Source organism: Vigna unguiculata, chromosome 8, assembly GCF_037176805.1.
Source record: "Vigna unguiculata cultivar grain cowpea cultivar isolate G323 ecotype 2 chromosome 8, ASM3717680v1, whole genome shotgun sequence".
Lineage (NCBI taxonomy): Eukaryota > Viridiplantae > Streptophyta > Magnoliopsida > Fabales > Fabaceae > Vigna > Vigna unguiculata.
In genome coordinates, this window is record NC_140799.1 from 29,132,521 (window position 1) to 29,147,128 (window position 14,608).

The window sequence follows — 14,608 nt, forward strand, 5'->3', positions numbered from 1 at the left end:
TCGCTCAAGCTACTTTGATGTAGTTCTATAATGTTAGTGTCATTTATCTATCCGGAAATCTTGTGTAGCATCAACTTACAAAACATATTGAGATTGTCCTTTTAATGATTTTCAAACTAGTCTAAGTGTCTTTGAACCTCCTGCTTCGACTATGGGGTGTGATACAATAGGAATTATTTTCCTATAATTATTCTAATTAATATCTTGTAATTAGGTATAGAATCGTTCTCCTAGAATTAATTTAATTTATTTTCTATAATTAAATAATTATTTTTTACTATGGAGTGGAATGTAGTGAGACGACAGAACATAGAAAAAAAAGTAAGTAAATTCTAACCATAAACCATAACTTCCTCATTCTTATAGTTTTTCAAAAGTTTATCTATTTTGATAAATTAGAAGAAAAATAATCACCTTGCATATTTAATGATCGATCAATATTACATTAGAGCTTTAGAAACAAAAATTTCAACACTTGTTTAAAATGATAATATGATCAAGTTTTAGTATTTTTGTTGTAGTCAACATCATATTTATCACCATAACTCACCAATCTCATCTTCTAGACCCACCCACCCACCCCCTTTCACTACATAGTAGGCCACACCAACCTTCCACCTTCTCTTTGCACGTCATTTCATGTTTTTCCCCTTTCTCATGCATCTTTCCTCGTACATATCCCATGAGAACCTTATCCCTAAATAATGAAAAATGTGTTTATATTAATATTTTATTATATGTAAGAAATTTATTTAATAAATAAGTGTATTGTTTCTTGATAATTTTTAATAACTAATATGTTTAAAGGGTTAAATATGTTTTATGTTTCTTAACTTTCAATAAAAATTGGAATTAGTTTCTTGTCTTTAGAAATGTGTCAAATTGTGTAAACAACTCAAATATTATCATGAAATGCATTCTAAAAATCAAATAAACTTAACAAATTTTGGTTAAAATGACTAAATTTATGCATTGGTAAAGTTGAGAGACTAAATTGGTCTTAATTTTTAATGAGGAACTAATTCTAATTTCCACTTAAATTGAAGAGACCAAACATATTTAACCCTATATTTAAATTAATAACAAAATTAATTTTAAATTGTCTAGAAAATTATTCTTTAAAATCTCTTCAAAAGCTTTGAAATATTAAATTTAATTTTTAAAGATAAGAGTATAAATTAAAACTAAAAATATAGAAAAGCACATCGACACTAATAAAAAGTTATAGACAATCACGCACATAATATAAACTAGCAATATATAAGGCATAAGCTTTAATTTTAAATTACACACTTTCCATTGTAATAATTAACTTCTACAAAATCAACTATTCCAAAAATTACTTATTAGGCATATTTGTATCGACATTCACATTAGAACTAATTGAATCACTCCATGGTGTTTCATCAGAGTAGATTGCACCACCATGCTCTAATATTTCATGAAGATAAAATGAAGGTTTTGGAGGAATTTCAAGAGTTTCAACTTTTGCTTCAAGCATCTCTACAACCTTGTTCATTGATGGACGGTCACTTGGTTTGAATTGTATACACCAAAGTGCAACTATGAACATTTTTTTCATGAGAATATTATCCATTTCTGAAGCATCTTTCATGTCAATATTTTTTTCTTCTTTAAATTGATCATGAATCCAAAAAGGAAAATAATGTTGACTTGAATGTTGTGCAAGAGGATTTGAGTTTTTCCTCCTACTTGTTATTTCCATCAAAAGCATTCCAAAACTATAGACATCAGCTTTATAAGAAACTCCACCTACATTTTTGTAGAATAATTCTGGAGCCATGTAACCCAATGTTCCTCTTATTGCAGTCAAAATAATGGATCCATCTTTTGTAGGATACAACTTTGCAAGTCCAAAATCTGAAACCTTTGGAATAAAGTTATCATCTAAAAGAATATTATGAGGCTTGATAACGAAATGTAAAATTTGCACATCACAACCTCGATGTAGATATAATATCCCATGAGCAATCCCAAGAGATATTTCATATATCTTTTCATAACTTAGAGGAACACTTCCTTCTTTAGAGAAAATATATTGATCCAATGACCCCTTAGACATGTATTCAAAAATTAAACCACGTTTTTTTTCCTTCCACACAATATCCAATAAGACTTACTACATTCACATGATGTATTCTTCCAATGGTAGCTACTTCATTTACAAATTCTTGTCCATTATCTTTGGATTTGCTCAACATCTTTACAGCAACATCTAACCCACTTCGAAGCTTTCCTTTGTACACACAACCAAAACCTCCTTCTCCTAACTTCACTTTGAAACCTTTAGTCATTTTCTTCACCGCTCGATACTCATATCTAATGGGATTTATGTTGTTTTCTAACAAAAAATTTTCAATGTTTTCATACATTGAAAAATGTCTTCTTCGCCATTTATAGATGATTAGCACTAACAAAAGTGAAAATATAAATAAATATCTAGCTATTATGAATATTGGTAGAATATCTTGACCTATAACTTCTCCCAAATCATTCTCGACCGGTAATGAACGTCTGGTCATTTTTATTCTCTGGAAAAATCCTGTGAAGTTAAGTTTAGTCAAAATTTGAAGTGTATGACCCTAAAACATATAGAGAGAAATAAGTTGGTTATAATGAAAAAAAAATCAACTAACTTATTATATTGAGTAAATTATTAAAGGGAGAAATAAATAACTTTTATTACCTTCTATAATATTAAGAAAAAACACTACAAAAAAAAAAACACTTCATAAATAATAAAAAAAAAATATGCATAACATCAAGACAAAAAATGCTTAATATTAAAAACTTTGGAGATACAAATATTCCACAAAAATAATGCGTTATTTAAATATTTTAAATATTTAATTGAATATATTTTATAAAGAAATTGTTGACCAGTAACAATAATATTATATTTTCTCCAAAAAGTGTCAACCATTTAATTTTATATTCTATATTTTATTTGATATAATATATATATATATATATATATATAATATAATATAATATGATAATAAATATATAATATTTAATATAGACAACATAGAAAGAAAGTTAATATTAAATCATTCAAAGTAAAAAGACTTTTGTAAGGTCCACTTATTTTATGCCCTAATATTTAAGGGTCTGCCCTAATATTTAAGGGCCTACCCTAATCAATTGGGCCTAATGTTAGCTCATAGGGTTCCAAAACCCCTAAACCAGCCTGAACCCTCTCATTATGTCACTTTTCAGAAGTTGTTCCTATCCTCTCTTAGAACTACAACAACGCTCTATTAGGGTTTGGCCTCCGTTCCTTTTCAAGCTAGCTAAACCCCATTTCTATCCCACATAAGTTGATTCTCGACCTCTCTGGTTTTATTTCCATGGTTCCAACAAAGGTTCATTTTGATAACCTTGTATTCAATTTGTGCAATTATTTCCAGCTCACGAATTTGCTCCTAGAGCTGTAGTGCTCATTTGCTTAGGTGTCAGTGTCTTTTGCTAGCATTTTCCAAGTAAGGGAAGCTAAGGTTTTCGTGTTCCTTCATATTTGCCTATTTTTAGCTTTGTTTTGTATGTATGATGCTTGTGTGCTATTGTGGTTGCCTGGAATAATGATAAATTTGATGTGGTTTGCAAATGCCTGGTTGTTGCACACGTGAACAGTGGTAAGAACTGATATTCTCGCCTAAGCGAGCATACCTCGCTTAGGCGAGACTACCAGAAGCTCACCCAGGATTTCTGCCCGAATTGTCGCTCAGGCGATGAGCCTTCGTTTTAAGCGAGGAGTAATCTCGCTCAGGCGAGGAGGTCTCACTTGAGCGAGAAATCGTAGAAGCCATTATTCCACTGGTCGAGCTCTCGCCTAAGCAAGAAGGGCTCGCATGACCGAGAGAACCTCTCTCGCCTAAGCGAGGACTTCTAGCTTGAGCGAGACTAAGGCAGGTTTTGTGCTCTAGTTCTGATTGGTTCTCTGATGTGGTTGCTTGCCCGTCTGATAAAGTGTTTTACCATAGAAGCCTGATGTATGATGCCATGTATATTGTATGAGATTAAATGGGAATGAGATTTTGCTATATTGAGTATGAAATGGAAAACATGAATTTGTTGGTTGGTTAGTTGAATATTGGTATGAGATTGGTATGCATGATAAATCTATGATTGGTTGGTGAGACATGGCTATGTTATGGGTTGGACGTAATTCCATGAATCTCTTGGTGAGATCTCATGGTGGGGCCTAATGTAAAGGACATAATGGAATCTCTTGGTGAGATCTCATGGTGATGCCTCATGTAAAGGACGTAATTCCAAGAATCTCTTGGTGAGATCTCATGGTGATGCCTCATGTAATGGACGTAATTCCACAAACCTCTTAGTAAGGTTTCATGGTGGTGCCTCAGCTTATATAATTAGGTAAGGATTCAAGTAAGGATTGCATCTTGAAACTCTAAAGAGTCAGTTAGTCTCTCGTAGAGCGTACTGACTCAAGTGGTGCGAGTAGTAGGAGGCCCTAGTCAGGCTAACCTTGTGCATGGTAGGGTGAAACCCATTAGCAATGGCTTTGCAGAGTAGAGAGGCCACCACAAGTGCAAGCATCTAGTGAATCCGACCGATTATATGTATCCGAATATTTGAGTCTTAGAGTCTTGCTTGTTTGCTATCACATGATTGTTTGCTTATCTTGTTGCATGCATATGATTTGTTTTAAGTGTCCATGTTCCATAAGATGTTGAACTGATTTATACTCTAGCTTACCCTTCTTGTTTGTGTTGTCTTCTTGTGTGTGGTTTTTCCTTTTTGTAATGATCATTAATTTATTGATGTGAGTAGATGTGGAAACCCCTAGTGGTCATCAGGGTGATGAAAACTCCGCAGTGTAGCTAATCTTGGGTTGGATTCCCTGCTACGAGTACTCTTTAAGGCATTGTGGCCTATGTACTATCTTGCTTTATAAGCATGTATTTTGGATAATTGTCAAACACGTATTCTTGTTCTTCTGTTTTATTAATGGGATCATAGTGTGCCTTAGTTTTCTCCGAGTATTTTGGATAATTATAAGGAGTGACACTTATACTCCATGGTATTGCTCTTTATATTATATTCTATGTGATGTTTCATTTAATTAACTTTATTTATTAAATAGGACGTTACAACTTTACAAAGCACTAATAAGTTTTTGAGGTTTTTTTGGAAAGTGTTAGAGTTGGCTAATGATAAATTTATAAAATTCATATGGAATATAAGTAGATTTCATCGATTTATTTTATTTTATATTTTTCAGTTTTTTTTTTCAAAATAGGATTATTTACCTATATGTATATGTATAGTGTAGTTTTATCACGAATTTTATGTGATCCACCCATTTTTTTTTATCTTTTAATAATATCTTCATGTAATAATAGTGTTGTATTTCATGAACTTATTGGAATATTTATTGACATTTTTATTTAAAGTTACAACACATTCAAATGAAAGTAAAGTAATGAACATTATTTTTTTAATTTATACCATTGTATAAAACATATTGTATACAACTTTTTTTTTAATTTTACTCTTTAATATGTAATAATTTCTTTTAAAAAAAATCATTTTACCAATTTTATCCTTTAAGTCATCTTTTAAAATTTAACCATTCTTTCAATTTAACTATTTTTTTAATTTTAATAATTGTTTTAAATTAAAATAAATATCTATAATAAAATAAATTTACCCATATTTAAATAAAAATTCTCTAAAATAGAATTGTAAAAATTATTTATATTTTTATAATTATAATTTTATTTTTTTATTATAATAAAATATAAGTGAAAAGACGTGTAACTCACGTTCCATAAGTAATTATAAAATGTTTACCAAATGAAAACCAAACCCTGCGAGAATGAGAATAAGATAAATAAAAAATAAATAAAATTGAAAAATTAACCTGTGATAATATAATTTATTAATTAATTATTAAATTAAATTAATTTTTTAACTTATATAAGACAAGAAAAAACCTCAATTAATACTAATTCGTTTAATTATATATAAATACATGTATGGTTTATAAATTACGTTAAATGCTGAATTCTGTATAATAACAACTTTATACTCATGTTTTAATTTGTAATCGATGTTTTTATGAGCATTAAAAATATCATAATCAAATTATAATGGTGGTAAAAAAAGTAATTGGTTAAAAAGTTAAAAAGTAGTGTTAAGGGATAATTCATCTATTTGTAATTAACTGTGTATATAATCAAATTGAATAAAATAATGTAATGTAAACACGTTTACGGATAATAATAATAATAATAATAATAATAATAATAATAATAATAATAATAATAAAATATTTTATTATAAAACCTATAAAGTGTGATACCTAACTTGTTCAAACAATGTTGTAACCCCACGCACACATCATATATTTCATTCTCTATCTATCAAATAAAATAAAAAAATTACCTCTTCTTTCTAACTTTTCCTCTCAATATCTCGTCTATTTAAAAATCTAATGACATCTCGTAATAGGTAAGCAATCTAGGATATTGTTGTTTGGTTATAAATCCTAACTAAGTTTATGTTTACTCTATGGTTTCCTTTTTCTCTTACTTTTATATGATTTTTGTTATCAATCTTAGGTCAATTGAGAGAAATGCTCTTTTAAACTTGTTATATCAATACTAAATTTTTGTTAGGTTTAGAAACTTTGTTCCAAGTCTCTAGTTCTGAATATAGCTCTATTACTTGAGTAGTAGTAGAATTTAACTTTGCCTAAAGTTATTTCATGTAAGGGAACTAGTAATTTATTTTAAAAATGTTTGATTGAATAATCTGATGATAGAAATTATATGATCTATTTTTGTACGATGTGAAATTAACTTGTTGATATGACTTTGGTGACTCAATTTGTGGTTGGATTATTAATAACTTGATTTTGATTTGTCAATACGAATGAGTAATTTATTTGATTGATCTAAATATATCTTTTTAATGAATCTTCTCTATTTGAGGCATAATTTAGACCAAATTATTTTTTTAAAACTAAGAATATAGTGTCCAGATAGCCAAATTGACACTTTGATATATCAGTTATGTTTCTTTGAGATTATGTAAACTCACTTGGTGACTCAACCAATCACAAGCCAAAAAACAAAATTTAAGATATTAAAGAGCTCGAAGGCCTTACTCATTAGACGATCTGAGACCAGTCGCACGAGCTTTTGAAAAAAAAAAAAAAAAAAAACTCTAATAGGCCTTGATCATTATGAGTAAATCACTCACTAGATGAAATTTTTTTGAGATGTTTATCTCCAATTTAGAGTTTTTGAGGCCTTGGATAGTACTTATTGGGCATAACAGTTACAACTAAGTAGTGAGATAATGGTTCAATGTAAATTATGTGATGTTGCTTTGAGTTTTTGTTTTCTGTATGTTTGTCAAAGAGTGCAAAGTCTTAAGTGTGTATGTGTGTTAAGTGTTGATTTTGACATGGTTCTGATATTTAATTTCATGTTCTTTTATTCTTATTCTTTGATTTTAATTCATTTTCAAATTTTTGTGAAAAAATCCTAGTTTTTATAAAAATGTGTTAGTAAGTTACTTTTAGAGTGATTTTTATATTTTGGTATATTTTGAGTCATTGACAGTAGGTTAATATAGCTTTGTGTTGGACTTGTGATTCAAATGTTCAACTTTAACTCATTTTTGTCTTGTGATTTATGTCAAGACTAATTTTTTCGTTGAGGTAAACACATTTATTTAAAAAATTAAAAATGTTTTTAATTAGTGGTAGGTAAAAAGGGTAAAATAAGTTTTCTGTAGAGATTTGCAAACTTAAACTTTAATTTTAGTACAAAAATAATAAAAAAATACATATAAAAAAATAAAAATGAAAAAATAATAAATAATAAAAAACTGAGAAAATAGAGGAAAGAGAAAAAAAAATAAAGGAGAACTCAATTTGTTTTTAATTATCAAACCTTTCCTCACGACGCTAAGGGTTTTTTAAACGTATCGTCCCTAGGAATGTTAAAAAAATTTGTACATGTGGGGTATCCGCGGATAAAACCAGTAACGAATGGAAAATGGATATTAAAAATGGATATCCGCAGATAACGGGTACAAGTACTTTTTATACCCGCTTGTTAACGGAGCGAGTATGGATATCATAGTATTCATACCCGTGGATACCCATACCTGGTATACTCTCATTTAAATCAAAACTTATTAAATCATTAACACATTGATTTTGAATGGATTATTTTTTATCAATTGGTTTTAAAAAATCTCCATTCATTTATAAATTGTCATTCAACACTATTTAAATGGGTTGTTTTCACTTTGTTTGAAATTTATAAATGTTCTGCATTTTATTTTTATTTGAATTTATGGTTAAAATTTGTTATTAAATATTAAATATTTTTTTTGTAAATACCCGCGGGTACTCGTGAATATTCGTGGATATTAAAAAAATATACAGGTACCCGCATAACGAATACCCACACAGATATGGGTATGAGCACGAGGCGAATATTTATCCAGCGAGTAGGGTACAGGAGAGCTACTACCCGTACCCTACCCGCCCCGTTGACATTCCTAATCGTCACCCCACTATTTGCTATTTGCACCCCTCACAATATTGTCCATATCGTTATCAAAAAATGTTTTGAGACTATCAACAAATATTTTGAAATTAGGAGAAGGTATGATTCTAATAAATTAAAGCAACATTCCTAATAATAATTAAAATCAATTAGTCTAATATGATTTGATTAAGGATGTTAACGGGGTGGGTAGGGTACGGGTAGTAACTCTCCCGTATCCTACTCGCTAGATAAATATCTAGCCCGTACCCGTATCCATATACGTCGGGTATCCATTATGCTGGTATCGGCATAATTTTTTAATATCCACGGATATCCACGAGTACCCGCAAGTATTTACAAAAAAAATAAAAATAAATATTTAAAAACATATTTTAATCGTAAATTCAAATAAAATACAATACATAACATTCATAAATTTTAAACAAAGTTCAAATAACTCATTTAAATAGTATCGAATAATAGTTTACAAAGAAATGATTTTTTTTTAAACTAATTGATAAAAAAACAACTCATTCAAAATCAATATGTTAATATTTTAATCATTATTTTATTTTTAAAATTTAAATTAGAGTATAGCGGGTACGGGTATGCACGAGTATGGATACTATGATACATATACCTGCCTTGTTAACATGTGGGTATTAAAAATATTCATACCCGTTACTTATAAATATCTTTTTACAATATGTTGTCATCATGTTCAATTTCTTCTTTATATTGTTCGTACCCGTTATCCCCATATTTATATTATGATTTGTTTTTTATAATATGTTGTCATCATGTTTAATTTCTTCTTTATATTGTTTATTGAGGTTAGAACTACATTTGTATCACGATATGTGTGTATAAGCACACTATCATGACGAAAAATATTCAACCCCTCTTTTTGAACTAAATAAAAAACATAGAAAAGGAGGCATAGAGAAAAGAGAAAAAGAAGAGGAAAAAGGAGAAAATAAGTTGGAGTGTAAAAACCAAAAGAGTGAGACAGATAAAGATAAAGGAACAAAAGTTTGCATTGAGGCGTAAGTTTTAGCCATTTATTAGTTTGACATTCTTCATTGCTATACACTCATAGGTAGTTTAAAAAAAATCTAAGAGAACAATTTGTTTATTTGTTTATTTATTTATTTATTTGTGTAGCTGTTTTAAAACTGGATATTTGTTTATCTTTCCTTACACACAAATATACTAAATTTTCTTTTTTCTGTTTTCTTTTGATTTATGCGCTCATTTTTTTTCATTATATTTTTGTTTTAAATATTGTATGCACTTTTATATACCTAACTTTGAGATTTTCTTTTATGTCCATTATTTCTGCTATTAATTATTTTCATCATTTGTTATTTCATTTTAAATTTAATACTTTTATGGTCAGAGGCAAATATATTTGTATGCATCTACTATTTCTTAATTTTTAGCATTTATTCTTTAATACATTTACTATTATTTGTGTGGTGCAGACATTTGATTCATGTTTAATATGTTTGAATGGTTGTAATAATGATTGTCTTTTATAAGATAATGTATAATATGGTTTATTATATTTACACTAATTTATTTTATTTTATTTTTTTTTAATATTTATTATGATCATATATTATACATAAGTACAGAAAGATATCGGTGAAGATATTTGGACAGTAGCAAGTTTGCGTAAAAGCCTTAAGGAAGTGTATAAAACTTTGATTAGTAGTGCAAATTTGGGATGTTACACATGTATATTAATTTATAAAATTTCTCTTTTATGGGAACTCCAATATAATTCATTTAAATTACAGAAAATACAAATTAGTTTGAATTATAATTTTCATCTCTTTTATCCATCGATATTTTTTCCTATGATTTTAGTTCCTTGGTTGTGAAAAACTTATTTTCAATTTTCATATTTTTTAATCGATAAATTATTTTCGGGTTGTTACCTTTTAACACTGAGGTGGAGTTCATTTGGATCAAAATAAAATATAAAAAATAAATATACAGAATTAAGAATTGGTTGAAAATTACTTTTTAAAGTTTACTTGTAAGATCCACTTATATTTTTTGCCATAATATTTAAAGGTTGCTCCAAACCAGTTGGACCTAGGGCTGGTCCATAGGAAGCCAAAGACCTTAAATTGTCCTAACACCCTCATTCCCCTCACTTTCAGAAAAGCAGCCTCCCTCTCTTAGCACAACCACACTCCTTTGCTAGGATTTGTAGTTCATTCGAGTTCAAGTGAGTTCAACCCATTCTTCCACACTCATGTAAGTTATTTTCAGTCCATATTCTTCTCCTTTAGTTTGATTTCTGTGATTCTAGCTAGGGTTCACCATGGTAACCCAATTGGAATATGTTTTCACCATTTTCCAACTCCCAAACCCATTCTCAAAACTGTCGTGCTCACTCGCTTAAGTGTCAGAATCGTTAGGCTAGCTCTTTTCAGGTAAGGGAAGCTAGATCCTTTTCATGTTTTGAAGTATGTGGTTTGTTTCCATCTGTTTCATGCTTAAAATAATTTGGAAAGTGATTGTATTCGTGTGTGAATGATCTGTATGGAAGTGCTTGGTTGTTTCTAGTTTTGAAGGCGTAGAACAGTGGGAGAGAACTGCTATTTTCGCCCAAGCGAGCTCGTCTTGCCCAGGTGAGAGTAACAGAAACTCACCCAGGGGTTTTTGCTCGAACACTCGCTCAAGCGGAAAAACTGAGTTTTGAGCGAAACACCATCTCGCTCAGGCGAGATGGCCTCGCTTACGCAAGGGTTCGCGAAACCCCCATGAGCCTTGTTCGCAGTCTCGCCTAAGCGAAAGCTTGCAGCTTGAGCGAGAGCACTCCTCTCGCCTGAGCGAGGGCTCCTACTTGAGCGAGACCTGACATAGATTGTACTATTTTCTCACATGCTTGTTATTGATGGTATGATTGATTGGTTTTCTCTAATTAAAGTATGAGGTATGTGAAAATGTATGAGATCTCTGATATTATGGGCTGGATTCATGAGTTTTGGTATGATTTTGGCATGAGACATGTATGGGATGGTTGGTTATCAAAGTGACATGGAATTGGTATGACCATGAATGTTATATTGTTTAATGGAACATGTTGGTATGGTTAGGACGTAATTCCACGATAGTTTCGTGGTGGTGCCTTATGGGTTAGGGCGTAATTCCATGAATCTCTAGGTGAGATCTCATGGTGGTGCCTCAGTTGATTAGGACGTAATTCCATGACCCTTGTTAGTGGGAGTTCATGGTGGTGCCTCATTTATATAATTTAGTAAGGATTTAAGGTAAGGATTGCATCCTGACACTCTAAAGCGTTAGTTAGTCTCACGTAGAGCGTACTGACTCAAGTGGTGAGAGTAGCAGGAGGCCTGGAATACTTTAAGGGCTAACCTTGTGTGTGGGGTATGAAACACTAGAACAATTAGCTCGGTAGAGCAGTAAAGGCCATCATAAGTGCAAACATCCACTGAATTCGACTAATTATATGTATCCAGATGAGTCGTGTCTTGAGTCCTAGTGTATTGTTTGCAAGTCATAACATGATTGGTTGACATATGCATCTTAGACTATGAAATTATATGTAACTGTATGATAAATCATTTTCTGCTCTAGCTTACCCTTTGCTTGTTTGATTGTTATGTCTCTTTTTGAGATGATCATCAATTTATTGATGTGAGCAGATGCAAGAACTCCCCGTGGTCGTCAGGGTGATGGAGATTCCGCTGCCTAGATCATCTTGGATCAGATCCTGTTTTGTCTGAGTATTCTTTAGGGCTATGGCCCATGTAATATCTTGCTCGCTCTTTGGATGTTTATTTAAGTACTGTGTAACTTGTATCTGGTTTAGTCTATGACATCGTGGTGTGCCTTAATACTTCATTTTAAGTGCCTTGGATACTGTAAGGAGTAGTATTTATACTCCAGGACTTTGTCTCTTATATTATCTGTATGATATTTTCTTTAATTAGGGATTAATTAAATGGAGTGTTATTAAAATGAAAGAAAAAAAAATCATTGATAAAAAGAGTAAAGGAACCAAAATTATAATTTTACCTAAAACTTAATTTTAAGAAATAAATACAATACTATGGATGGAGAAAATAGTTTCGATAGAAGTTAATGATGACATATGGTTTAGTGCGCGTACCTTTAAGGTATCCTTCAATTCGTGATAAATTTCCTAAAATAATAAAAAGAAAATATTTATATAAAGATAAACATGTAAATTAAAATATTATATTATTTACATATAAAATAACTTTTAGAAGCAGTATTATCATTTAATTTAATATTTAATTATGTACAAACGACTTGAAAGCTTATCTCGAAATTAATATAATTTTATCTATGATTTTCAGCATTGGCCATGTTTTAGGAAATTAGTACATCTTAAAAAATTTACAAGAAATAAATAAGCCGTGTTTTAGAACATTCATAATAAAAAAAAAGTTCAAAAATATAATTTTGCTTTCTATTTTTCTAAACTGAGGTTTTGTTTAGCAATATAATTTTTTTAATTTTAAGAATATAAAAAAGTTAAATCTTAACACCAACCCTATAGGTTTTTCTACCTTCAGGTAAATTTTTGAAAACAAAAATTAGTAAATTTTAAAACAATTACTAGAAATAAATAAATAGTGTTTTAGAACCTAGATTGTTTATAAACAGATTGCATTAAAAAAATCTGTTTTCTATTTTTTTTTTTAAAATGAAGTTATATTTCACAATATATATTTTTTTTAAATATAAGAAAGGAAAGTCTGAACACCTTCACCACGTTATCGCAATGATGTTTTGAAACATAATTGTTTTTAATCAAAACACAATTTATTGAAATTTATATTTCTAAATTTTGTCCATTTTATAAAAATTAGAAATTTTAAAATAAATAATGATGAAATGAACACGATAAGATTAGGAAGGACGAGGCATAGGTAGAAGAACAACTCTCACCGCAATTCCGGATATAGAAGTGGAACATATCACAATCGGTGCATTGAAGTTGTTGTGTGGTTTGATTGAAGGCGCAAGACATACCCTTTCCACACTGATCCCAACAAGCAAGTCGTAACCAAGTCAACCAAAACCCTTCTTCAAGAGATTTGAGGATAACAGCACAGGAGTCCTTCCTGTCATGTGTCCAGTTTGCGAAGGTAGCAACCTTCAATCTGCACCCGACCTTCACGTCCATCCCTGTAAATACCGCCGGAAACCCCTCAGCGGTAACCCCGCCAACCAGAACGGCGTAGATATGGCCCCCGGAATCACAACCGTCGGCTTTCACTTCCACATATCGAGGATCATCACTCACTCCATTACTGCAGTTCAGAAACACTACTTTTGCAGGCTTATACTTATACTCCTCCCCAAACACATACTTCTCCCCAGACATAGCCAGCGGATCATAATCAAATCCACTGAAATTTCGTGTGCACAAGAAATAGCGAGGAAAAGAGCAAGAAGTGTCCTTCACAACGCCCGGATCAATCAGCCGGATTTGATACCTATCGTAATTGATTTCCTCCACAAAGTATTTCCCTGAAAACAGAGTAAACAGTGTTCTGTTATTCACGCACTCAAATTCGTACCCGGGAAGGCCGCAACCGCGAGGGTCGTTTTTCAGTCGGAATGGATATCTTATGTCGCGAATTTCGCCGCACGAAGAAGATGGACAGGAGGTGCGATGCTTGGCACTGCAAGTTTGGTGAAATAGCACAAGAATGGTGGCAACAGAGACAACCACCGATTGTGCGCAGCGACTGCACCAAGGTAAGACAGCCATTGTTACCTCATCTCCTCAAATCGGACAAAATGATGCTTAAATATTAGCACAGGCCGGATGCCTCAAACTATTAATCAAGGTTAAAATAGTTTTTGTCCAATTATTGTCACATTTTATCAAATAAATCCTAAATTTGGTTTTCTAAATTTGGTTTTGTATTTCATGAAGAGCAACGGTCACGTGTTACTTTGTGATTTCTTTGAATTTTTTTTTTAAATGTTCATGTGCTAATCCAGTCGCGTGTCACGTGTCAAAATCAATGTTC

The 14,608-nt window shown here is 30.9% G+C and overlaps 1 protein-coding gene across 2 annotated transcripts; it reads right to left on the minus strand.

The window, feature by feature from the left end:
* Positions 1-601: 601 nt before the first annotated feature.
* Positions 602-14,407, minus strand: LOC146884355 (LEAF RUST 10 DISEASE-RESISTANCE LOCUS RECEPTOR-LIKE PROTEIN KINASE-like 2.1). Of its 2 annotated transcripts, none has more exons than XM_085665784.1 (3): positions 13,515-14,407; positions 12,709-12,741; positions 602-697 (listed from the first exon to the last, which is right to left on the minus strand). In XM_085665784.1, exons 1-3 carry the CDS (start codon positions 14,341-14,343, stop codon positions 633-635), a joined length of 927 nt encoding a protein of 308 aa, XP_085521910.1. In that variant the 5' UTR covers positions 14,344-14,407; the 3' UTR covers positions 602-632. The 2 variants fall into 2 exon arrangements, with proteins under 2 accessions (XP_085521910.1, XP_085521909.1); XM_085665783.1 differs by lacking the exon at positions 602-697 and adding an exon at positions 1,277-2,563.
* Between the last annotated feature and the right edge of the window lie 201 nt (positions 14,408-14,608).

Coding starts and splice junctions, on each gene's coding strand:
- LOC146884355 (XM_085665783.1), bottom strand. CDS start 14,343: ATGGCTGTCTTACCTTGGTGCAGTCGCTGCGCACAATCGGTGGTTGTC. Junction 12,742..13,514: donor CTTCTATATCCGGAATTGCG/GTGAGAGTTGTT, acceptor TTATTATTTTAG/GAAATTTATCACGAATTGAA. Junction 2,564..12,708: donor AATTGAAGGATACCTTAAAG/GTACGCGCACTA, acceptor TTAACTTCACAG/GATTTTTCCAGAGAATAAAA.